At 41.5% G+C, this 26,104-nt stretch overlaps 1 protein-coding gene across 1 annotated transcript in view; it reads right to left on the reverse strand.

Moving 5' to 3' along the window:
* Positions 1–9,576: 9,576 nt before the first annotated feature.
* SCUBE1 (signal peptide, CUB domain and EGF like domain containing 1) overlaps positions 9,577–26,104 on the reverse strand; it is a 205,536-nt gene continuing 189,008 nt past the window's right edge. The window contains exons 14-23 of the mRNA XM_035888509.1: positions 25,638–25,754; positions 23,086–23,244; positions 21,747–21,950; positions 20,188–20,349; positions 16,893–17,060; positions 15,854–16,015; positions 14,520–14,717; positions 11,874–12,026; positions 10,837–10,916; positions 9,577–9,729 (exon numbers count right to left, since the gene is read on the reverse strand). Coding sequence (XP_035744402.1) covers positions 9,577–9,729; positions 10,837–10,916; positions 11,874–12,026; positions 14,520–14,717; positions 15,854–16,015; positions 16,893–17,060; positions 20,188–20,349; positions 21,747–21,950; positions 23,086–23,244; positions 25,638–25,754 — 1,556 coding nt within the window. The remainder of the gene's footprint in view (positions 9,730–10,836; positions 10,917–11,873; positions 12,027–14,519; positions 14,718–15,853; positions 16,016–16,892; positions 17,061–20,187; positions 20,350–21,746; positions 21,951–23,085; positions 23,245–25,637; positions 25,755–26,104) is intronic.

Genomic DNA, 26,104 nt, shown 5'->3' on the forward strand with positions numbered 1-26,104 from the left:
CACAGGAGCAACTCTAAGTGGGCTATTCCCTGGCTTTGTCCAACGGTTACCTAATGCTTTCTTACCCAACAGCTCTCCTTGGCAGCCTACCCCACTTTTTTGCTGGTTTTCCACAACAGGAGTAATTCCTGGAGCAGGGAGTGGAGTCCAGCACTCACCGCTCTCCCGTCACCACTTCAGCCGCGAGGCTGCCCAGTGGGGCCGCCCGGGAGCAGTCGTTTCTACTCTGTGGTGTCGATGGCCCGTGACGCCAGAGCCGTAGCCCAGAGATACCACTGTCAGCCTCTCATTACAAAAGCAGGTATTTGTGGATAATCTTTGTAAAGAAGTTGTTACCACAGTAATATTATTCTGATTATTTCCTTGGGAAGGGTGACTAATTTACAGTGCCTGAACAATGCAGTCCTTGCTCAGGCAAAGTGCTGGTTAAATCAAATGGGTTACTTTACATAGGTATTTGCAAAGAATGCAAAAAAATTCTCAGCAAGGCTGAGCTTACTAGTGCTACCCCAGTCTACTAGTACTAGTTTTATTAGTCTTACTAGTACTACCCCATAAGAGGATTCAGCCTTCTGGCACTATCTGTAGGGGGCCAACCCAAGCAGCCGGTGGGCCTCTCCGTCACAGCAGTCCCCGTGACTTACCCACCACTACCTCTGTTAGCTCCTGCCCTGCAGCAGCCTGCAGCAGTTTACCATGAGTCAGCACACGTAGAAGCAGCATTTGCCCCCAACAAATATAACTAGAGGTGTGCAAAGTGGTGTGAGTCTGGCAGTTCTTGGCTTTATTCCAAATGTTTATGGCTGGCTGATCCCAACAGAGCTGACCTGCGTTCTCAGCTTCATCTTCCTGTTGTTTCCCGTTAGAACCTTCCTCTCTGGCAGCACATCACAGAAATCTTCTCCTGAAGAGGGGTGGGGAGGTAAGGGGCAGAAGAGACCCCCAACATAACAATAAAAAGGAGATGAGGGAACATATTTCTGGTGCATTATACAATAAATGCTGTAATACATTATCAAAGAAACCATTTGCTGTCAAATAAGCAACTTTCTCAACAGTAAAACTAGAACTTGTAAGTACGGGAAGCTGAGACGGGGGCTTAGATGAGAGGAACATCATTTGCTGTAAACACTTTATCGTAGTTGTATCTGTGAGCCTAAAACCTCACAGATGCTGTTACAAGAATGCAAAACGTGTTCTTTGGCATCAAAATAGCAGCGACTGTGTGTAGCTTTTGCTTACCTGCTTTTGCGGATAGGTACGTTTTTGGGAAGGTACTGCAAGAATCCCCAAAACAGCGCTGTGTTTTGCACTCAGCTGGCCAGGCGCCTGTGCAGAGCCAGTGCCAGCAGCCGGCTGCGAGCACGGCTCCGTGGTGAGCCACACAGGGCTCAGCCAGCGTGGGGCCGTCAGCTCAGAGCCGCCAGCTGCTGCGCCTGCGGCTGTACAACAGGCTTGCACGTACGCCGCAGCTCGCACTCAAACGCGCGTTGCCACGGCTGCTGAACTTTCAGCGGCTTTTGCCCTTGTGCACAGATACTTCATTACCAGCAATTAATTTGACTTCCGATGACCTTCAGGAGCTTTTGAGTCCAGCTTTTCTCTGTCTTCGATAGCAGTTGACTTTTCCTATTACTCCCCTAAAGCTCTGAAGCGATGAAGTCAGCTGGGCGCCATCTCACGTGGCATCGCCTGTGGTCTGATAACAGTGATGCTGTCTCTTCTTGGAGTGCCATGAGGATAACTGCCCCTATTACCGAAGCGGATTGCTACTAGCTGGAAAAGGCAGGCAGTGATTTTTCGCAGCCGGTCAGAACGTAGCTGTCTCTCGCCTTATGCCTTTCAAACCTGCCAGTGACACCGACAGTCACCAGCCATACCGACAGTATTTATATCATTTACAACGTGTGTGTAAAATCAGCAGAGCATACTATCATATGATAAATGCTCTGTCTTAACCAGATGAGCAGCTTATACGGGGGTATCAGGAGAACACCACGCACCGTGTCCTGCCTGTGCTACAGCAGGTGGCTGCTGTAGCGGTAACAACGCCCCGCAGGCTGTGCTCGCCTCCTAACAAGCCCTGCTGAGCGGCAAACCTGTTACCAGGTGTTACCGACTGAACTCGTAACACCCCTGCATTCTGTCTGGTCTAGCGTGCTGTGTACCCGTACGGGTGACTCGCGCTTCTTCTTAAACCGCAGAAGATGATTTAAATCAGATCTAACCGAGCTATCAGTGTCATGAGAGAAAGTTTATTTTCTGTTGGTCTGTCATCATCCATTTTCATCATTACCAGCATCAGGAGTTTCACTTGGGCCACTGGTTGCACAAATGCCACTTGCTTTGTTATCTCGGACTGCAGAAGTGCAACCATCATCGTAAAGTTCAGCAGCGAGGATGGCCTGGGCAAATACACTTTTTCTACAGCAGGGCTAGAGGGGGAAAGGGCGCTGTTGATCTCGCTTTAAATCATCGTTTTGGGTGCAAGCGGAGTTTCCTCTCAACCTAGTCCTCAGCGGGACACGCAGCAGGTGAGTTTGGAAGCCACCGGTCTTCTCGGCACCTTGTGGTGGGAACAGCCCCTCAGGCCACCAGTGGGAGAGAGCTTCCTGCCTCTGTATTTCTTTCTTTGAGCCAGTTTCTCGAAAGAGGGAAAGGGCACCTGCGTGAGAGATGTATGGTAGCGTCAGACCGAAGGCCCTGGGGGGATGTTGGTGATGCGGTGCTTTGCTGTAGCCAGGATTTCTTCTTGCTTTGAGAAACTCTCCTCAAAGTCTGTCTGGAAGGGACTTAACTTGGTGTCCCAGCACTCGCACACTCCAGCTGTTTGATGAGAAGGAAAAAGCTCTCTGCTGCCTAAAGATGAAAATGAGACCGGAATATGTAAATGCTATCCAAAAAGAGAAGTTCTCTTCTGATTCCTGTCTACATTACAAGGATGCGTGGAGCCTTTTCCATGTACACAAATAAATGGCAGGCAGGGGTATCCATTCCATTTTACGTTTATTACGAAAGCGATTTTAACAAAAGTTTTATTACATGCTTCATTTTGAGCTTTGACATAGAAATCAAAGCTATTAATATACAGAGGCAAAAGGAAATGTATTTTCCCATAAGGTACATTTACAACGACATTTTCTACTACAAATCTGACAGTATTGTTAAAATATTGGTAAAGCTTAGACCACTGTATTTTATTTTCTAAGTATCAAACTTTGTACAGTTATTCGCTATCGTTGCTCTAAACTAGCATGGTACATCTCCTATGGAAATAGCTGTTTGTACATAATTTACACTGGCGATAAAGCTTAGAAGTCCCAGCAGCATCTCCAAGGGTTTAGTTCAAAATGTCACTCTTGCCCGGTGATCTGCATGGAGCAAACTGGTACAGGAACCAACATTACACTCAGGGTGTAATTACACTCCCCTGAAATCTTGTCTGCCAGAAATTCCTGCATAACAAACAGTGGACCTGATCATAGCGAACTTTATGCGGGTGAAACTACCACTGACCTCAGCGGCAGTTTTGCCTAAAAAAAAAAGCCCCTCTGATCTGAGCCGAGCTGAGGTTTTGTCACTTCCACTGCTACCTGGGAGCACAGAGACAGCGAACCTTTCCTTGTCTTCAGACTGTATTTGGGCCTAATCTTTTGAATTCCCTTTTATTTCTGAGTTCGGTGGTGTTTCTTGTCTTAACGACGGAAGAAGAACTGGCACTAACTTTAAAATACATATTCTTTATATGTTATGAAAACGGGAAGCACTTCGGAATGACACTTGAGGGTCAATTCTACGAGCATTCGCAGGTTAAATTGGCCCAGAAAACTCTTCCTGTGCTGCCAGTGAGACGGCAGGAACAACGGGAGCAGTGATCTGGAAGGATGAATCCGAGGACTGAGCATACCCACCCCAGTCTCCTAAAGTACCTTTTTAATCATCGTGTTGAGTATCTGCTGCTGTCAATGCAAATTAACGGCCTTTCTAAGGTATAAAACATAGAAAACAATATTTACAAAATAATTTTAATTAAAAAAGTAACAAAAACAAACTCTAAAAAAGGTATTTTCACAATCATTAAAATAAAGTTTAATTAAGCAAAGCCACTTCTTTTGTTAGATATTGAGAAATTCAGCTAAAATTGAATTGCAATTGTTTGTATATCTTTAAAGTTGTTATCTTCGCTTTCTGAACACAGATGGTTTAAATTCTTACATCTAAAGGTACTTCTGTACATCTTACTCTTGTATATTACATATTAATTTTATAGATTAAAAGCTTAGTGATGAAACAGAATAAATAAATGAAATAACAAACTGGAACTGTATATATTCAGAGACTTGGGTAACAGTTTTTTGACATTAAGGATTTATTTCCCAGTCTGTTTCTATTCAGATGAAAAATATTACGATAGAACAGGAGACTTCTCCCTGAATCCAAGTCTCACACGAGGAGTAAGTTCATATTACCTGACAGACACTTCCCTGCTTCCCTAAATTCTTATGGGAGACAAAAGTCTTTCACACACCGCAGCGCCCCAAGTGCTTACAGCAGTCTCTCATCCTAGGAAACAATTTCATTAAAGTCTCCGAGTACTGAGAATCTGTGGAACTTTCTCCAGTTACCACCTTTCCTGTCAGTCAGTGGCTTTAAACTACGAAAAAAATGCGACTACTTGAACCCACGGCACAGGTACAACTCACTGCCTGTGTCGCTCATTCCCATCATTAGAAAAGGGAAAATCCAGACCCCTGAGGTGGCTGAGAAATTTGCCGCTGGATTCAGTTGTTCAGGTTTCACTCCAGCTGCTTGTTTAAGACCGCTCAAAGGTCTTGGGAGCCCAGACCTGGGGGCTGTCGCAGAGCGGTCGGGGTTTGCTGGCAGAGACCCACCAGCAGTCCCTGCGTAACAGCCGCACCACGGCTGCTGCTCCTGCTTGTTCCTAACTTCTTACCCGCCAGATTAAACCCGGGCTGCTTATAGGTAAGACTGACCTGAGAAATCTGAATCCGCTGGGCACGCTTGCCGAGGGGCACGGGGTGGGGCCTGGCTTCCCTCTGTGAATGTTTAGTGCACGTAAGCGTGCTGCTTGTTCATGTGGCATCACCCTTGCGTTCTGCTCACAGGCGGAGGGCTACAGGTGAGCCGTGCTCTTTCAAAACCAGCCCACAACTCAGAACGCAAGCTCCCTGAAAACGCTTGCGATCAAGTCTATATTTATTTAAGCTAGTCTAAAACTAAACTAAACTTAAACTAAGCCTAGCTTACTAGGTAAGCTAGTTTTAAGTAAGCTTATTTACTTTTAAGTAAGCTTGCCCTAGTATGGAGATGATGCGTGGGAAAGATCAGTCTAAATCTTTAGCAGTTATAACACCCTGTGATTTAACTTTATGGGGGAGGCACAATGAGGAAACAAATTTCTTTTCAAAAGTTGGTCTTTAGGTAAAAATCGAATGTATGATGGAGGAAGGAAGGCAGGGCAAGGAAACAGGCTGAAGGAAGACTTCAGCGGCTTTAAATCCAGTTTCGGTGAGCTAAATCTTCAGGTGGAATAAATCTCGCTATTGCAGGCAAGATGGGGGTGGCAACCTACTGACACCGAATCCTGGTGCTTCCTGCACTCGGGCGACACAGGCGGGCACCTTGCCCACAGCAATCACTGACGAGCGCCTTCACCGCAGGACTTGGGCCTTGATTAGCAACTTCTGATGGTTGCAGCGGCCCGGACCGCAGCAGGCGTGCAAGCGGTGACTCGGTGGCACATGAGAGTGTTTAGGGACGATTCACCACCACCTCGCTAAAAATAAGTGCAGTATTTAAAGCAGGAGAAGAGGCTTAAAATGTTAAGTGCTACAGGTGCAGCTTTTAAGCACGCAGGCATTTGCAAATTGAAAACAGAAAGCTCAGTTTGTGACCTGGAATGGGGCACTGGCAAACGGAGACTTCTTCAGCCTTCCTGTCATCACACATCAACATGCTGCACCCACCCTGCTTACAGCGTGTAGTTCTGTAAGAACAGGTACAGGGCTGGATTTATTGAATACATTTAAACGCATTATTTCACGTTTAGGGTAAAAGCCAAAATTTTCTATTCTGTGATGTATCGATTTGTTTCACAAAGCTGGTTTTCTTAAAGGTGGCCATATTTCTCCTCGTATGGTTTTGGATTCCCAAATGTGTCTTGGTCTTCTCCATAGAAGAGGACATTCCCTGTGGCTGCGCAGCAATACGGTCTCTGACTCCTGACAATGAAGACATCCTATGCTAAAATTAACAAATGAAGAGCTGAGCTCACCCCCTATTTGGTGACCTCCAGTTTCTGTAACTATAAATCTAGTCTATGAAAGACAGAGCATTTTTGACTTTTAGAGATGATGTAAAAATTCTGTGCTGTTGTACAAATTAGCTGACATCGGTTCAGGCAGACCCACAGTCCACTAGTGATTTGAAAATCCGAGGGCATTTCTGTGCAGAGATGCAAACATTCAAACCTGACTCATTTTCTAAATATGTCGCATATGAAACCCCCCTATATTCAGAAGCATTTCACGGTATACTTTTGAAGGCGAATTATTCCCTTTCTTTCACTGCTCTCAGCAACGCAAAGCCTGCATCTGCTACAGAAGTCCCCGAGTGCCCCGTCCCGACTGCAGAGTCCCTGCCCTGACCCGGCTCCGGGGAAAACGAGCTAACAGACACTCTCAGGTTGCCTCTCGGGATCAGCGTGGCTGTAAGTCAGGGCAAGTTGTACCAGGACTAACCGCGGCCGGTCCCTTCTGTACTCACCTCCCACAGCTCTACCGAGGTCCCACTAACAGTGGCCACAAGTGGGACAGGTCCCTCTCGCAGTCGCTATCTGGCACTGGATTCCCCGTGCAGCTAAGAACCTGGAAAATGTTACAGTGCTGCCAGCGGTTTCTGGACTCATAAGGCAATTCCTTTCAGCCCTGTTCCAGAGAGGAAGTTTGTCCTGCTCGGCACCAGTGCCGTACAGTGGTAATTATGTCCAAGCGTGGAGGTTGTCAAGCAAAAATTTTAGCAAGGACTTTACGAAACTTACTGCACAGCATCAGGTTCCAAAGTTCCCTCACTGGAGTTTGAAATACTAAAGATTGCTCTAAATCGTTCAGCAAATGAGAAAGTTATTTTTCTCCGTATCTTTCCTATCTTCTGAATAACCTATCAGACTTTGAAATACTGTTCGGCTGAAGTAGTTTTTTAGCTACACGCTTATATGTAACTGAGTACCTAAAAAGATTTTTGCTTTTTAAAAATTTTTCTACAAATAACTCCTGTTAAAGACAAAAAATACATGTAACCTTTTTTTTTGTTCCAGGCATGCACTGAATCTAAGACTGATGAGATGTTCTTCTTCAAACGTCCACCTTTAGTAACCAATAATGAATATTTAATAGAGTGGTTTCAACATCCTCACAAAAATTAGGTTTAACAGCCTTTAAAAAAGGCCTTTTATGGAGATGTTACATTTTGAAATGAAGGCTAATATATAAATATATATATATTAAAGAGAAAGCTCGTCAAAGACCTAAGATCCATGAGTGAAAAAACTGAGCTGTTTGACCCCAAGTTAAAACTGTTCAGGCATAGAAAGAAAAAAATTATGCTCTTCAACAGGACAGGAAAGGTGGCAAGCAAAATTACAATACGGCCAAGTAGAAAAACCCAACAGAATACTTAAGGTGTCTCTTCTTAGAAATGGAATATTCAATCACTTGTAGCCAACAGAAAACAAGCTTTGTAAATTTAAACATTACTTGCTCAAAGGCAAAAAAAAAGTGTAAGAAACTGACCATAACCACCCTTGATGTATGTCTGTGACAGCATCCAAGGGTGTACACTAAACCACAGGGTAGATAGGCAAAAGAAAAATGCAGTGAAGCAAAACTGCGTGTTCGTCTTTCTCTGAAAGGATGTTGGCGTGATAGTTAATTTCTCCATGTAATAACCTTGTAGAATCAAAAGGGAAAATGAGATACAAGAGGAAGGAAGGGACTTAAAGAGGCTGAAATACTACTAAGAAAAGCTACTCTCTCATTGAAATTAGCTCCTGTGCTGGGAAACAGCAGGAAACACAGGATTTATCATCACCTTAACCCCCCGGTACCCGTCACCCTGTGGGGGAGGCCTGATCTCAGCTAATGCTCTCTTGCAGACTGTCCAGTGTCTGTGGCTGATGGGCACTGCAGCTGCAAATTTGTGCTAAAAGGGAGCACTGGGTCTCTGCAGACTGCAGGGCCTGCCCTCCAACTCATCTGCCAAACTGCGTCCTCTTGGGTGCCCCCTCAGGGTCTGGGCCTGTGACACAGGTATGTTCCTGGCATTTCAGAGACGGCAGATCCAACCAAAATTCCTCCCTAGTGAGCTCCTCTCATGTGTGTTGTCCTCAGGGGTGACTCTGTTGGTCTGCACGCGAGGGGTGCCCAAGGAAGAGGCAATAGCTGGCCCTTTGCTGGACAGCAGCTGCATCTTAACTGTTGTTATTTTTCCTGGAATAATGTATGTTGAAAGAGATTGTCCCAGCGTAAACCATTATCCAGTATTTAAAAGTCCAAAAGGCTTCAGTTTGGTGTTAACAGAAGTGACAAGCACCTGGAGAAGTCATTTAATCATCTAAGCAAAGTTACAAATAGATATAAGTAAATAGGGTGTGTGGGAGTAAAGATTTAAGCATGAATAATATTTACAGTAACTAAAGATAACATTACTAATGTACCCACAAATAGAAGTATATATTTATATATTTATATATTGTACTTAATTAGATGCTCTATTAACGGAAAGAAAAACAAGGCTACTACTGTTGTTGTCCATTTCTCACCTATCCTATTGTAAATGCCTTCAAAGGGACCAACTGGCGTACAGAAATCCAGAGCTAAATCTGTTTTAATGAAGTAATTGACAGCGGCAAACCTCTGAAGAAGTTTAGAAGAGGACAGATAAAAACATTAGGGCGTGGGACTCAATCTTATGTCATTCATAACACAAAATTATACATCTGTTTCTTTTTTTTTTTCCTTCTTTTTTTTTTTCCTTTTTGATTTCTACTTGGAGAGAGGTTCCATTAAACCACAAATGAGAAATAACAAAATTTAGATTGTTTTGTTTTCTTCTAAAGATTCAAATATAAACTTCAAGTGCAATTCAAAATCCAAGTATTATTTATACTACATACTTCTTTCTACAACAGAACTTATCTGCAGGTAGTTTAATCAGATTTGAATAGAATCCTTCTTTGCTTTGACCAAAGTTATTGTTGATGAAAAATAAAAAGCTAGAAAGAAAAATTTCTACATAATGTAATTTCAAATGGAAAGTGAAGATACACTAGTGCAGACACGGCTGGATGCACTCAGGGATGCACAACTTTTTTTGTAGTAAAATTCCCATTCAGAACATCGGCTTTTAACGATTATAAGACATTATAGGTATTCTTCAATATACAATTGAAAATAAAGACTGCAAAAAAGAGCCTTCAAATTAGCAAACGTTTCTACTATGGAGGAAAGACAATATTTGACAGGAATGCGAAGTAACCAAAAATTGAATACCACTAGACTATTTGTATGGTCGTAGAAATCTGGAAACTTTTGATCGCAGCAGCTTTATAAATGATCTTGGAAACATCTCTTTTGACTCCTGTGCTGTGTACTTGAAATAGTTTTGTGGGTGTGCCAGTACATCAAAGAGAGCTTTAATCAGTTTCTTGTCCTACGGGAGATAACATATGTATTAGATAAAAATAGGGTTTGGATTTAGTATCTGCACAGCTTTCAAAATTAGTGAACAACAATCAGGGGTTTTTGCAAAACTGGATTCTGGGTAAAGCAGTGTAAGGCAACGGCTCCATGTTGCTGTGGAGTTTTATACCGATGGATCTTTCTACTATGCTGGACATCTTTTTTGCAATTAGTGTTCCTGGAAGGTCCTGAACCGAGAGGGTAGCAGCTGGGTTACCACAAACTGGCTGCAGAAGTTAGGCATTAGAATTGCAAACTGCCTCTGACTGCCCTTCCATGACCAAGAGAGAAGGCTGGTCTTCAGTGACGCTGAGCTCTTTAAGGACCTTCTCCTGTACCTCAGCAAGGCCTGCATTCAGAGCCTCAACTGAGCCTGCGCCTGACTGGATACAGTGGAGCTGGGACCTGAGCGACCTCCAAGCTCTAATCAGAGAACACAGCAGGGCTGGGGCAGGGGTGGCCAGGGGAGCTGGCTGTTAATCGGTTCCTGTCCTTCCAAGCTGTACATTTAGATGGCTGAATTTTGCCTTCCGCACAGCCTTTTTCAGTTTTAATTAGTTGTCTATAGGTGGCAGCCCAGCAGCCTTCCTCCACAATTCTCTCCAATGTGTTGCTCGTGCCTTTGGAAAACCGTTTCATGGACAGCTTACAATGCCACGTTGTGGTTCTGTCTTGTTGAGGCACGACAGGGACTTGGGTAAATACATTTTTTAATGCACGGGAAATTCTAACGTAATGACTCATTTAAACTTGTGCCAGACTGAGGCTGAAGAAGGCTCTTCAAACAATAGGTTCTTCATCTTGGTTGACTAATTTCTCTAACATACAATGATGTTAGCATACATTTCATTTAGTTCCTTATTCAGCAAAGGGCGTACGCATGTGCTCAGCCCAGCTGAGCTACTGATTTTGTGCTGCTCCAAATACCAGTATGAACCTCAGAAGACAGAGAATTTAATTTGGGGTCACACTTGAGGTTTAAATATTATGGCCCTATTAGGGTAATGAGAACTATCTTGGGAAAATATTTAGTAAAAGGAATTCTTGGTTAGCTTCAGATAAAGCAGAATTTTCTTACCTTTAGAATTTCTTGATGATTTTCTGATGCATATAATCGTCCGTCTCGAACAATGTCTTCTATTAGTTGTTGGTAATCCTCTGCAAAATAAAGATCAGTTGCGTGACTGTTTGTGACATCCTTTGGGAAGATAATAGCCAGACACCAGCTAGACCTCCTCTTCAAGACAGAGCCAAGAAATTTAGTATCCAGTTAATTATTCAGTGTCTCTCAAGCTGCTGTAGTCTAATCCAATCACATTAAAATTCTGTGCTGCTTTAGAACAGTAATTTTGAATTACCCATTTTTGGATAATTTGGTTATACGTGAAGTCAGCAGGACAGTCAGGAACAGATCCTCATTTTCTGCCCTGAGAACAGCTCTCATTTTGATTCCTGAATGACCAGCTTAATACAGATATTCTCATCATTCACAAAATCGCACTGGTGTTTGGAAAAGCAATGGACTAACAGCTGCCAAAGGTATCACAGGAAAGTCTTTGTTTCATTAAAACAGAAATCATCCCGAAGTCCAAAAGATACAGTTTAATGCATAAGTTATATGACAAGCCAGACTGTTTTAAAATGTGGATGTGTGGGAGTGGTTACTGAGAGGATATTTCTTTTTGCATCATTGTTCTCCTCTGTTGGACTGGTGATTTTATTAATTTATCATTTTCAAAACTGTGTGGGTTACCAGTAGGACTTGATGAAGGGGCTTCCTGAAAAGCACAGCAATTAATAGTATTCTCATTATGCCTATGATAAATGCCAATTAAAAGGAGTCTCGTTGAATTCAGTGGGATAAGGATTAAGTTTAAAGAATTCTGTGTAACTCGCTGGCCATCCTTCAAGTATTAGAAAAAGTAATAAAAATAAAATTAGGTATTATTTAGAATTCTTTGCAACTAGTTTTAAAGTAATTCACTGGACTAAAAATGAGTTACATCAAGTCTTTCCTCATTCTTCTGTCCCTGTAATCAGCGTACGAGAGACTCTAAAGGACAATTTTCTGGAAGTCAGATATAACACAAAGATGGAAAACAATCCCATTCTCACCATCGTAAGTCACATAGGGGACCTGAAATCCTTTGCCACTGTTTCCTTCATTTGACTTGAACTGAATCCAGAGCTTCCTCGATCTCGAGGTAAATGCAATGGGTCTCTCGTAAGTCTGGCATGTTTCATATGTAGTAATCGAAGTAGGAGAAGCTAGAAAGAAGGTGAAATAAAAAAATGTTCTTTATAGATTAACTTTTTGCACCCTTCCTGATCTAGAGGTCAGAAATGCCAAAATGACCAGACACTTCTCAGCTGACGTATTCCGGAGACCAGAAGCTTTTTGTCATAGAAGGGATGTAATCTTCTATTTAGCCTGTAAGGAGAAGTAAGTTTTTCCATAAAGGTAAATGGGAACCCCTCTGTCCCACAGCAAGAAGCTAAAGTAGATAGCGAGGTGCCAGAGATAATTTTTGACATTTATAAAATGACTATCAATATTCCTTATTTTGTGTACTACTCCAGCATTGAATGCCAGGGTTCCTATATGCTGGGCCCAGACAGGTAATAACAAGTCAGGTGCACCCCAGGCAGATGGGGTAACCAGCTCCTCACATGTCCAGTTTGGGGAGTTCATCTGATAGCAACAAACCACTTATGAGACTGTAATAGCCCGGCATAGCGATTTTGACCAAAAGACGTGAGACACACGAGGAGTTAGTGATCCACACAACAGTTAACCTGGCTATGGCCAGGCCTCTGCTGCGCTGCCCCCAGCGTGGCCTTCAGGCCCATGTGGTGCTGCACAAATGACATGGCTGCAGGAAAACCTCAGTCAGCTTCTCTTAACGAGAGGAACTTGCAGGCAGCTCCCACTTGGTACCGGTGATTATGCTACGGCGTGGCCTTGCCTGTATCTAAAAGTGCAGCAAGAAGTGCTCGTGAAAACATTGTTTCTGTTTGACAGTAGAAACGATAAATAGAGTTGATTTCTTGTAAGAAAATCCTGTAATAGCCTGAACGACTGAAAGGGCAAAACCTCTTCTAGGGACAGGGCCTGCCCAGCACGCTGCCTGTGGATCAGAGGCTGGTTCAATGCTACACCGCCTATTGTTCCCACCATCTGAAGGGATGTAAGATCATCTATCCTATTCTTTCCTTATAATGATAGCTCTAATAAATAGTATTTTAAATAATACCTTGCAGAGTCTCAATGCCTTCCTTACCGGGATCATAATAGACCAGCACCTCCCAGTGCAAAACACCTGGCTGTAGGTTTGAAAAGAAAATGTCATTTATCTATACTGAAACAGAGCTAATAGGCTGGGAACCAGAAAGACTCCCATTTGCCCCTAACATAAGTAACAGATGGAGGGTGCAGGATGGCTTAAAATCATTATGAAAGTGTCATGAGGCCCTTCTAGGTTGAAATGAACAAAAGGAAAAAATAAGATTCTTGCCTAGTTCAAAAAAACCACTCCATAGCCACAGGACAATTAGGGACAGTAACAAGTGTAACCTAAAATCCGAACTTGCTAAGGCTGATTCAACCTTCACCAACGTTAGCAGAAAGAAACCTTTTGAATTAAATGGGATTTGGACTCTTGCAGTGCAAAAAAGTGGCTTTCGCTGTAACTCTGGAACTGCCATCAGTTTTTCCACAGTAGCAGTAGCAGATGACCTTGCATTAACTATGATAAATACTTGTAAGTATTATGCTGCCAAATGTACAGTGATCACAAATCACAGCTCTTGAAAAACTGCCCTCATTTTCCAGCACTGTTGTTGTTTTGGTACTGGTATGGGTACTGAAGTGGAAGTGAAACTTTTCCCTGATGTGCCTGGCTTTACTCACTGTTGGAACCACAGTTTGGGACTAGAAGGACAACTGATTTGTTACAGTAAGTGCTTTGCTTTTAAAAAACTGATCTGGGCAAATATAATTTCCTTCCATCTGTAGTGAGCAGGTTTCTTCTGGTATATAGAGAAGTCAACACAAGCTCTCAAGGATCAAAAGTGGTGAAAATTGGTTTAGCAAATAAAATACACTGTTGTAGCAAGTAAAATACGTCGCTTTAAACAAAGCTCCATATAAACAATTGCCTTTCAGGTTTGGTGCTTCTTGGAGATTTAGCAACAGTTCACCAGAAGCTGGATGCCTGCATAGGACTGAAGGAGGAGTGCACCTCGTTGGTGTCTTAGCTTCACAAGTTGTTGAATTAACTTCATAGTCAGAGACACAACGCATCCCCCACTCCACATAAAATTGGGAAAACTTTGGATTTCTTGAGGATGTCAGGTGTACCGACCTGTGTCGCTGCCCAGATTTAGCAGTAACTGCAGCGTGTATATACTTGCAAAGGATAAGTGAGAGTATGGTTTGCGCAGATGACCGGAGGTAGCTCTCCCGGTATAACTTAGCATGGCTTTGTTGACTTCAAGAGTGGCAGTGATTTATCCTACGTGATAATTGGGCCAGACAGAAGCCCATTAACTGCTTTGTGATTCAGCCAAGGCACTTGAATAATGATTATCACTCTGTTAATTGTTATTGGTATAGTGTTCTGTTTTAAACTTGCTGTGCCAGTTCATTCAACAATCCTTTTAGAAACACTGGATAGATGAAGACAGTTGTCCCTTCAACATGAGTTTTCCACTCAGTCAGTTTGCAATAAATATTTATATAACCCATGCTCGACAACTTACCACTTTTTCTCATTACTAAAACATCACCGCATTCATCTTCAATTGGAAGAAATATCTCAGGCACTACAATGAGTATTCTCCTCTTTGGGGGTGGATTTATGTTCCAAATGCATTCAACGTTAGCTGGGTAGTCTCCAGGATAGTTGGGGGATTCAATGTAGCCAGTATAATCCCCAAGTTCTCCTCCACAGTGCTGGTCTGCGGAGAAACATAAGTTAGCATTTGTGTTAGCTGATTAGCTAATTTGAGGTGTTTTTCTAGATCTGTCAAGAGCAAGTCTAAACTCCTCCTTGTGGCTTTAGAAATGCATACATTCTCCAGCTGCCTCTTTGTTTAGCATGGAAAGCCTTTAAAGGAATACTTGATCTGCAGGGCTGCTCCAACTGATTTGCAAAACCTTAATCTCCAGTGTATAAACCGATTTGATGCTTCATTCAGGCTGCTTTAACATTTGATTAAGAAACGGACACAGCTAAGTAAACACACTCCCATCGTGGAGGTACTCACACAGTGGTTACTGCTGAGACCATGCGGACATGCAGAAAGTATTCTGGTTTAGCTTCACCTGTTTTTTAACCTGGTTTAGCTTTTTTTAACCTGATTTAGCTGAATGAGTGTGATGATCTTAATAGCCAAGCTTACCTTGATTATAGATCTGTCTTGATTTATCTTAGATTAAACCAGTCAATAGAAAATCTCTGTTGACTGATCAGTTTTACTTTCCGAGTTTTCAAAACTCCTATTATTATAGAGACATTCTCTTAAATTAGCATGGTAGAGATGAAAAAAATTGCTTTTAAATCAGTCGTCCACAAAAGATAAATAAAATTGCACTGGAATCCTTGAGGATATTTAAAATGGTAATTGAAGATAGGGGGCTGAGTACTGTAAAAAAAACCTATGAGAAGATTTCACTGTCATGAGCAATTTCCTGGCAATTGCAGTAAGCGTGACCGTATCTCCTAGTATTTTTTAATTATTATAAAATGGCAGTTACTCTGATAGAATACACTGTGCTCTACAGAAACACGGAGCAATCTGCATCACTGCAAGACAACTTACAGATCTGGGACACCAAAAGCTCTATAGTTTTAACTTGCAGCTGGCACTCTGCCAAATTACATTAAAGCTAAAACAATCATATGCATCAAGTGGTACTTTTGCCAGGTTTTTTTTCCTCATTGTTTTTGCAATTTTTCCTATTCCCTCTGGCAGTAGATATATGTTAACTAGGAAATACAGAATTGAAGTCCAGCCCGACAGATGGAACCTTCAAGCTGCAGTTCAGATCCGAAGATAGGCTTCACCTCACAGCTCATATAAATGCAACTTACTTTTGCAGTGTGTAACATTAGTGGAGCCATCAAAATCTGTACTTGTGTTCCCAGGGCAGGTGATGCAGTAGTTTTGACCAAACTCGGGCTGGTATGTTCCCACAGGGCATCGGATGCATCTGTGTGTTGTGGAGTTGTAGTAGTGTCCGGGAGAACAATGAACTGTAAGGTATGAGGTGTATTATTTTCAGAAAGTGGCAATCTTCAGTGCAGAGAAAACTTTCCCCTACCCTGGACATACCTCATGATCCCCCTTCTGCAATATACTTACTAGGTCATAAAAGGCAAAAAAGACACAAGCTCCCTGTATTTCCCATTACAAAGGACCTTCTAACTACAATTATGTTCCAAAGAGTAGACCTAACCAGCTATGAACTAGTAACACAAGCTGCGTATGTCTCTCACTGTATTTAATACAGTGGTTTCCAATGAGTTCGTAACAAAGGGAAGCTGATACATATCTATCTCAACAATAAAAATGCCTTTCACAATAGCAGGAGAGAGGTTTTCATTAGTGCCAGCACCAGCATGTCATTCCAGTAACTAACCCAAAATGCATTTGGGCAGATTCCTTCTTCAGCATTGCACTGGAAGTTGACATTACAGAACACGCAACATGTTGCACGCTTACAGTTTCTGCCTAGCCCATTAATAATCAATCCTTCATATGATTTCTGTAGTTAGTTTTTCTAATTTGGTAAATAAAAATATACAGGACATGAAGGCTAAAGCACTGTCTAATGCAAGTTTGTCTTATTTCTCGCCATGCAGTCTGGCTGATTCACTTACAGGTTGCAGCGCTGACTCTGTACCTGCCTGTGGTAAATTCCAAAGGAAACCATAAAGCCTGTTCAGTCTCTGCAACCTTGGGAGATTGTTCCTAGTTTACAGATTTCCTGACCATTTAATTTAATCACATACCGTGCTTCTACATGCAGTGACTCTGTTCGTTCATATGTTCAAAGTCCCTTGGCACTGAAGATTACAAACAAAAGGGCATGCAGCCGGAACATGAATCGTGGAAAGATTTTAAATTCACCTTTGGTTTCGCAGTCTTGAAAGGAAACGGCACCTTCATACTTGGTCACAAGCCCACCACCACATGGAAAGCAGAGGGTCCTTCCTGGTTCAGGCTGGTATGTACCAAGAGGACAGACTCCACAAGGTTTAAAACCATCTGAAGAATAGTGCCCAGGAGAACACTGCCCTAGAAATGGGAAACGATCATCTGTATTAGTGAGCCAACTTTTCTGGACAAAGTATAAAACCCATCAGTAGTTATCAGTGCTTCCTTTAACTTAAACACGAGACATCAAGACAGCTGCAGATCAAATTCTAATCTTGCCTGCTGATTTTGTATTGTTCCTGTAACTGCTTTCTAAAAACACCACCAGTAAATGCAACTCATTTCTTAATAAGCTCTTTGCTACGTATGTTTCTGTTTGATTTTTTTTTTTCAGCAAGGGCTCTATTAAGATGCTGTTAGAATACTTTGTACTTTCACCAAGTCTTTTATCTGAGAATTTCAAAGCAGTTTGTAGGAAAAAATGAAGATTTGCACCACATCTATGAAGCAAGTAATTGTTTTTTTATACATCCATTTTGTAGATATGGAACCAGTAGAACACAGGATTTACTGGCCTGGATGGGACCAGTCCAGTACCCAGTCTATGAGAATAGCTGACACCAGCACCTTTCCAGGTAGCTGTGAAAACTAGTGCTTGCCAGAAGCTCTTCTGCCAGAAAATGGTGATTTGTGTAAAGCAAAGCACTTCGTGAATGAGTCTACTGACAGACACAAGGTAGTTTCAAAACTTGCTCTTCAGGCAATTTCTGATAGGTGTTTGTTTGGCTTGGTTCTTGCTAGCTTGAGTACTTTACTCCTCGTCAACCTACCTGAGAATCAGGATGTCAAGTTTTTCAAGATTATGGCATTAACACATATCTTCACACCATCCCAGCCTGGGAGACCAGCACTTTGAGATGTTAGGTGTTCCCTGAGGTTGCCTAATCAGAATACTTTGTAGTTCAGCTTCCCTGAGAACTGAACAGCAGAAACAACTGGCTTGAAAACCTGAAAGCTCTGAGAGCTCTAGGGGGGTTGGGGGTCTCTTAAGAAGCCTGAGAGTTGCTGGGAAATGTTGGGGGCATCCAGCATCTTGGGTTCTTGGCACTTAAGATGAACCAGAGCTCCTGAGCGAAAGCAAAGTTCAAATTCTGTCCCCGCAAAAGTCAAACTCCTATGGACACCTCTGGGACCAGGATCTCTGGGATTTAGTTGCGCTTCCATCTCAGCTGGCCGTTGTGACACAGCCCTCTGAAAATATCATGATACTTAATTTAAGACAATTCTGCTATTGTTTTTGTAGCAAAACTGATCCATTTGGTCCGATCCAGCTGGTAACTGGATTTTAACATGAAGGCAGTTAATGAAGAGCGGATTTGGATCTGGATCTTAGTGTGAAAATTAAGTACTTGTGAAGCGTGGCTTACAGGGATCCTTTTAAAGAAGTGGTACAGTTGGGTTTTAATACCACTAAAAACCTGATGCTGTCAGCACTAGTATGTCTTAGTCCTTACCTGTATAAATGAATGAGCTAACTTGCTCCCTTCCTGTTTTCTGTATTGAAATTGCCAACAAAATCAACCTGAGGTGATTTCCCTGAGAAATGCCCCAAATGACTAGGTTTCCTAGTTGTGTTTTGGCCTTGTACCTACATGGATCGCATGTAACTTAAGTATCACAGCATCTTGCTCACTTGCAGCTACAACAGAGAGTTCTGTGCAACAGGCACTTAAAATCTCTTACGTACTTGTTGTATGTGCCTCACCTGTGGGGGTGAGGATTTCAGTCATAGCTTATTTGTTACTGCACAGGCATTACTGCTCCAGAAGATAAGATGCAAAAATACTATTGATTACAGGTGGTGAGTACATTTCTAACAAAATCTGTGTTCATCAAAATACACTGTTTCATCACACATGCTGACACATTTTATACGGATTTTGATAAAATCTTTGACGGGGAAGTTTACACAGTCCAAAGCATATTCTCTCGCGCTACTTTCAGAGAAAGAGAAAAGGGGAGAGTTGAGCAGAAAAGCAGGCTGTTGTGATCTGATAACAAACATTTTGAGAGAGATCCACTCTGCAAAAATAATGAGAAGGGCTTCTTTTTGTTGTTGTGCAGAACAACAATTTAAATGCAAGCCTGGAAACAGAACAGTCTTTTTCCTCTAGTTGTTGTGCTGCTTTGGTCAGTGTACTATGTTCAACCTCTATGAACCCAGACTTTATTTTGATTATCTATTCTTGTTGGATGTTGGCTAAATACAAGTCAACAGAACAAAGCTGCACAAGCATTTCAACAATTTTTCTGTGATAGTTTCTTCATACAGTAAATCAGCAAATTCTACCATCTGTTTGGACTGGAGACACTAGAATTATTTTTTTATTCAGTGGATGGGGAAAAAGCAGCAGTTTCTCAAGTGTCATTCATTATGTGTTCACTCTAGATATCCTTGAAGAAAGCATTGATGTAAATTACATGGATGACTTTTAAAACTTGTGTAGCATATGGGACAGATTTCTTTCGAAGTCAAATAATGCATCTTCTATAAACTAGATTTTGCTTATCTGTAATGAAATAAGGTAAAGAAAATAATTAACAGTTGTGTCTTAAAACCTTATCTTGATCAAGTTACAGTAGAAGCATTAATAAAATGAACTTCATAGCTCTCTTCTGAAACCAGGTATTATCATCATTATCATCTAATTTATAAATCATGAAGTTGAGTCAGAGATGCCCCATCGCTTGCCAAAAGCTACAGTGAATTCAAGCAGCGTTGAAATTTGCAGTCATTAGCTCTGAGTCCAGGTTACAGATTCCTGCAGCATAACCATCTCAAAATTATGATTGCTGCCGATTAGACCAGGTAAATTGCATCTCATGCAAAACATTAAATCAGTAGGTTTGTTAAGACTCACCAATACCAGTCCAAAGTAATCCATCCCTTTGGCTCACAATATACCTGACGAAGCCTTACAAGTCAAGGCGTGACCAGATCCCATACCTGACTTTAAGCAAAATGCTTTGCTTGGCTTGCTCACTTCCATACCATAACTAACATTGCTGCAGCAGGTCCCATCTTCTTGTCGGCAACATCAGCAGATGGAACAAGCCAAAACATTTTGTGTATTGCTTGTGAGTGCACAGAGATTTCTTCTGTTACCTTTACAAGACAGAAGCATGGAAGGCTCTCCCCTCTTTTAGCCTCCATGCCTCACAGGCTGTGTGGCAACACCTCATCTTTTTATAATCAAATTAAACTTGCCTCCGCATTCTGACACATTCCGGGCTCCTGCTACTCCCTGTCCATCGTTACTTGGGCAAGGCTCACAGGTAAGTTGACCTTCTGTGTCTTGGTATGTTCCTGGTGAGCAAGGAACGCACTGATTATGTTCTCCACTATAAAAGGTGCCCGTGCTGCAGGTAACTGAGAAAAGAAAAGAGGAATCTACATAAGGACTTCCATTTTGATCACATCATTTGCCTTTATATCAAACATTTAGAGAAGATGGAACTCTTTGGCCCCAGTATTGCAATGGCATATGTTTTGCATATGTTAGTCCAGGATCCTCACCTGATGTAAACAGGCCCATCTCCACTGTGGTCTGGGTCAATTTACATCAGGGCAAGGTCTTCCTTCTATTGTTTAAGCCATTAAATGGCATTGTACTGCGCTCAACACCTGTTGTTAATAAAGCTGATGCAGCCTTAAAACAGTATATTGCAGTTTAATTAAGACAGTGGTGCATAATGTGTGGGAAGTGATGTGAATTTTTAGTTTACACTAGCTGCATTTATCTGTTGGTTTTATGGAAGACGACTACAAAAAGTCTGCTGCCTGAGATCAGTTCTAGAGATTTCTCTGAGGGCAACGTATCCCAAGTAATATTTTATGTCTCTTGACACTCAAATACCCCACTGGAAAGCTTTTTAAGTATAGATATGAATCCACAAAGCACGTAACTGCATTAAACGTTCTTCTCTGATGGATATAGGTAGTTATGATGGATATAGGTAGTTAAAATTTCTAGACACTAGACACTAATAGCAACAGTCTTTCAATACAGTTTCTAAATCACTGTTCCTATATGATAAAAACAGCCTCTGAACCAACTCATAAGAGGCAATTATCAGACCTGCACTTAACTATTTCTTTTTGCTTGTAAATCACTTGGTGTCTAAAAGCTGGAAAAATAGATATGTTGATTTTGAAAAGATGACTCTAAGTGATTAGAAAGGTTGCAGTGCTGAGAACTGCCACTAACAGGTTTGCACTAGCACCTTGCCCCCACTAGAGCCTTATAACCTTGGAAAAGGCTTAAAGAAATTAGGTATTTTACATAAAGTTAAAATAGATTTCTATACTTTTTTTATTGGACGTCTTGCATGGTAAATATAAATATATCCATGGGTCCTGGATTATTTGGTGGTGAGGAGAGTGACAGAGGTGATATAAAACTGAATACACAGCATCTAGGCAAACACCATTTTATTGTTCTACAGAATTGTAGTTATGTTTTCATAAGACGCTGGGAGCAACTGAGAACTAGTTGCCAGCATTGCCTTGTGGCAGACCTTGATACATACCAGCTGGCAGCATGGGAATGTATGCTGCATATATATTCTGCTTTCGTTTTCCTGCAATCATTTAATGAACTCCCTTCAAAGTCTTATGAACCATCAGCGGTCCACGCACGTATGCTGAGCAATATTGATCTAAATCGTCTGTTATGTCATAGATTTCCTGCCTGGCTCACTAGGGACAAGTTCATTTTGGATGGCTTGTTTTGGGGCATAGGGTTGAATAGAGTTGTTGGGACTTACCACATTTTCCATCCTGCAGCACTTGCCCTGTACTGCAAGCTTCATGCCCTTCAGTAGCTTTAGCTGGCTTCTGAGCCACTTCATATTCTGTCCCAGAAAACTGAATGTAAAATTGCTGTTTATTAATAGATTTCCTCAATGTTTTGATTGCAGTTTGCAGCTTCTGCTCCATCCTTTTCCGAACACAGTCAATGTTACAGGTGTCTAGATGGGAAATGATAAGAAAACTAGAAGCAATTGAGATTCATGTTTAAAGAGAGGTGCTTAACAAAAAGCTTAGCCTGCATTGCACTATGACACCTGTTTGCTTCACTGTCTTCTCCACATAAACTGTAGCAGCAGCTCACTGTATTCAAAACCAGGCTTTTTAACAGGAGAAGACAGCACACTGAGGTCCACCAAAGTGAGTTTCACAGCCTGTAAGTGCACACTGAGTGCTGATACCTCTAACGTTAAGAAGTCTGGTTATACTGAGTGCACAGGGAGAGGGCTGCAGAAAGCATCAACCTAGGCAGCAAAATCGAGTTGGCACTGTGCAAGGATGCTGTACTCTGTTGTACAGCGTAGCAGTGACTGGTGCTCTGTGCACTGCTGGAGGAATGGTGAATTTCCCACTGTGTTGTATTTCCAGATATGTGTTCCGTCTGCCACCACTAATGTTTCTGAATTTTCTCTGCCCGTGCTTTACTCAGCTGATTAGGAATTCTCCCCACTTTCCTGACCAAAATGAGTGACACAAAGAAAGGTGCTCTCTGGCACGATTACTCTTTGAATCACTTGGCTAGTGAGGTACCCCTCATGGGTTAAGAAACCTGCTTTTGAGGATTGACATGTTTATAGAATTCAGTCCATTTTCTTTGGCTGGATTTTACAGCATAATACTCCATCTCACGAATTACTTGAAGCAATTCTCCTTCCTGAAAACATGAATTTATCAAATGTGTGCTAAAAATGTTTGATTCTCAGACCGGAGTTTCAGCAACTTACATTTTGAAGGACATTTTAATCATTGTCGTTGCAGAACTTCTATCTAATCCTTACGTTCTCTGTGCATCAATTAGCACTTCTGTTTAAAGAAATCAGACTAAATTAAAGTACATGACTTAACTTGAGGCTTTGAGGAATTTTGCTGCAGGTTCAATCTTTGTTCCTTTGGCTTAATTTCATACCTGATTCCTTTCAATTATATTTCTGAAACGTTGCATTTGGAAAGGCTGTTGAATGAGGCTTGTGCTAAAAGGTTTGCATGGCAGCTTCATGAAACAGCATCAAATATATTCTAAGAGTACACCGAGAAACTGAATTCTGATTTCTCTCCGCAGACAGATCTTTCACAAACCTGAAACTTCTTCTGACTTCATCTCTACTTCAAACTCTGTGGTGATATGGGACACTTCTTTTGATGGTGACTTGCGGCCTCGACGCTTTTTCTTGGAGGAATCACACTTGAGATTCACAAAGGTCACCTGGCAGTTGTCTGTACAAGGGAATTGACCTCCTTTGCATAAGAGAAGCAACATAGAAAAGAAATCAAGTAGCAAAGTAGCAAGTGACAGGCTAATAAGCGATATCTCAGCCGGGTTATCATGAATGCTGTGACAGGCTTCGTAACACTTCACATGCGTTATTAGACACCTCCTTCTCTGTGCAATTTTGGGTTTGCTTTTTTTGTTAGTGAATGCAGGAGGGAAAAATACAGCATGGTGATGCTAAGCTGCACAGTGCTACCGCTAATGCCTGTAATTTCCTGTCTCTCTCCTGTATAACAATTTGAAAGCTCTTTACAGAAATTAGTTAAGATCAGCAATATGATATACAATCATTTGATGGTTAAACAAAGCAAGAGAGTCAATTTCATAAACTCATGATAGCGGCAGGCCTGGGACTAAAGCATAGCAGTAGGAGCTCTAGAAACCACTAGCTGGTATTCCGTCTCTTTCAGCGATGACAATCACCAGATATCAAAGGTTTTAAAAGCCTTTGATTGGGAGGTTATGAAAATATATTGAAGGCTTTATCTGCAGGGAAATCATAGAATCATTTAGGTTGGAAAAGACCCTTAAGATCATTGAGCCCCACCATTAACCTAGCACTGCCAAGTCCACCACTAAACCATGTCCCTAAGCGCCACATCTACCCATCTTTTAAATACCTCCAGGGATGGGGACTTAGCCACTTCCCTGGGCAGCCCGTTCCAATGCTTGACAACCCTTTTGGTGAAGAAATTTTTCCTAATGTCCCATCTAAACCTCCTCTGGTGCAACTTGAGGCCATTTCCTCTTGTCCTGTCACAAGCCAGAGGAACTGAATGCCCTTGTCAATTATGTGTAACCACTGAGGAAAGAGGCTACAAGCCACTGGGACTTTATCACATAAGCATCCTCTCCCTATATAAAGAAAGATATGTGAAAAACATCCTTTTTGTGATAGGCAACGGACCTTCCAGGTCAGGGAGAACTTTCTAGCACTCAAGCCACCAGAATGATTTAATTTCAAGTGTGTGGTTGTATGATATAATCTTACTGTTAGACCCAGAATTCAGATGACATATCAAACACAAAGCAAAGCAAGCAAAGGCCAAGGAAATGCATCCAAGAAGTACATTCCCATGGTGACTGTATGGACCAAAAACCCCAACTTCTGTGACTTTAAAAATGAGTCTGATAATCACATCTTATTAAAAGAAGACAACACCTAATGACAAAGTAAGCATCTAGAAAACTGAGACTTGTTTTAAGCCAATACTTGGAGAATTAGAGAGATAAATGTCTAGATTGCAGGGTAAAGACAAAATGAGTGTCTAAACTTTAAAAATAAAATCTTTAAACCATTAGCGTTTTTTTAGGATAGCTATTTCTACTCTTCTCTGTTCAGGACTTACGTATGACTCCTCACTCAGTAGCAAAAGTGGTGGTAAGACAGCCTCACAACAGAGAATATATCACCAGCAGACGTTTGCTGTAAGCTGCTAAGTTACTTTAAGCAACAATATGAACTGTTACAATTACACAAATACAGTGGTTTAAAATCCAGAAAATTTTGAGTTAATATTAAATTTAAATGAACTCCAAATATTCTAAGCTGTGGAAATGCACAGCAGTAACACCAAAACGCTCTTCAATTGTCCCTGTCATGATATCAGGGGAATAAAGGACAAGAAATAAATGTCATGAAGATCTGTTAAGTAATATTTCTTTTTTGTTCAACTTTAAAAGTGATGTTCAAAACTAATAATAATAAAACCCCATACCTAGTCATACTGAATTTTAAAAACATTTGATTACTTTGATTCAGCCCAACACAAACTTCTTTTAAATTTCAGATTTTTGGTAATTATGTCTAAATCTTCTAAATATTTTTTCTACCATCATAACTACTCACTCCAATGTAACAAAAGATTTAAGGCTGTGTAACATCAGATTTTGATTATAACTGTCCCACTAAGGGGGTGTCTTTGCCACTGCAATGGGTTATTAATCCTGCATAAAGCAAATAAATAATAGCTTTTGTTTTCTTTTATAAATCTCATTTGGGAAAACTGAACCAAACCAAACCAAACTGACACTGTTTCATGTGACTTTGCATTGGTCACAGCTTTTTGTCTCAGGCTATTTCTGCCATCACCAATGCCAGAGAAAGGATCAGCTTAATTTCAAACTCATGTACTTTTGAACAAAGATTCTTCAAAGCGACCAGTGACATTTCAGCACTGTCAGATCCAAACCCAAGACACTGTTCAGCTGGAGTCTGAACCTTGGCCTGAACTTAAATTCAGATCCAAACATGAAAACCATTACTTTCTTTCCGTCTGCAGTGTGAAAACAAAATATGCAAACAAGCAAGCAAACAAAAAATTAGAATGCTGTTTACATGTTAGAAGGAACCACATACCTAAACCAGCTTGCTTCCCAGAATCTTTCGTTTTTTCTTTGCTGCGAGGCCGTAAATGGCACTTTGCATCTTTAATTTTAAAACGAGCTTTCTGCTTGATTGGAGGGGCTAACGAATCTGTTGATGTAAAGTAAAAAAGCTATAGTTTGGGAAGCAGATGAAATGAAGCCTGAAACTTATTTTTAAAAATAGATTCAAAAGTCTTGTGATATAGAAGAGACAGCCCAAGAGTTATACACCTTGTACAAGAGGATCCATTTCCATAAGTTCATTTTTTCGCATAAGCATGTGCTCTTGAGCCCATAAAGATCAATGAAGTTGCTAGTATCGCACATGCTCTGCACATATGCTTCCCCTCCAGCATGCCTGCACGTCTTGGTGGAACGTGGGTGAATTTGTCTCTTATTATGAAGAAGGTTAATTCCTACTTTTTTTTCCTGACTCTCTGTCTGGGACTTCCCATGTAA

The sequence above is a fragment of the Egretta garzetta genome, unplaced genomic scaffold, assembly GCF_000687185.1.
Source record: "Egretta garzetta isolate BGI_Z169 unplaced genomic scaffold, ASM68718v1 scaffold81, whole genome shotgun sequence".
NCBI classification, from domain to species: domain Eukaryota; kingdom Metazoa; phylum Chordata; class Aves; order Pelecaniformes; family Ardeidae; genus Egretta; species Egretta garzetta.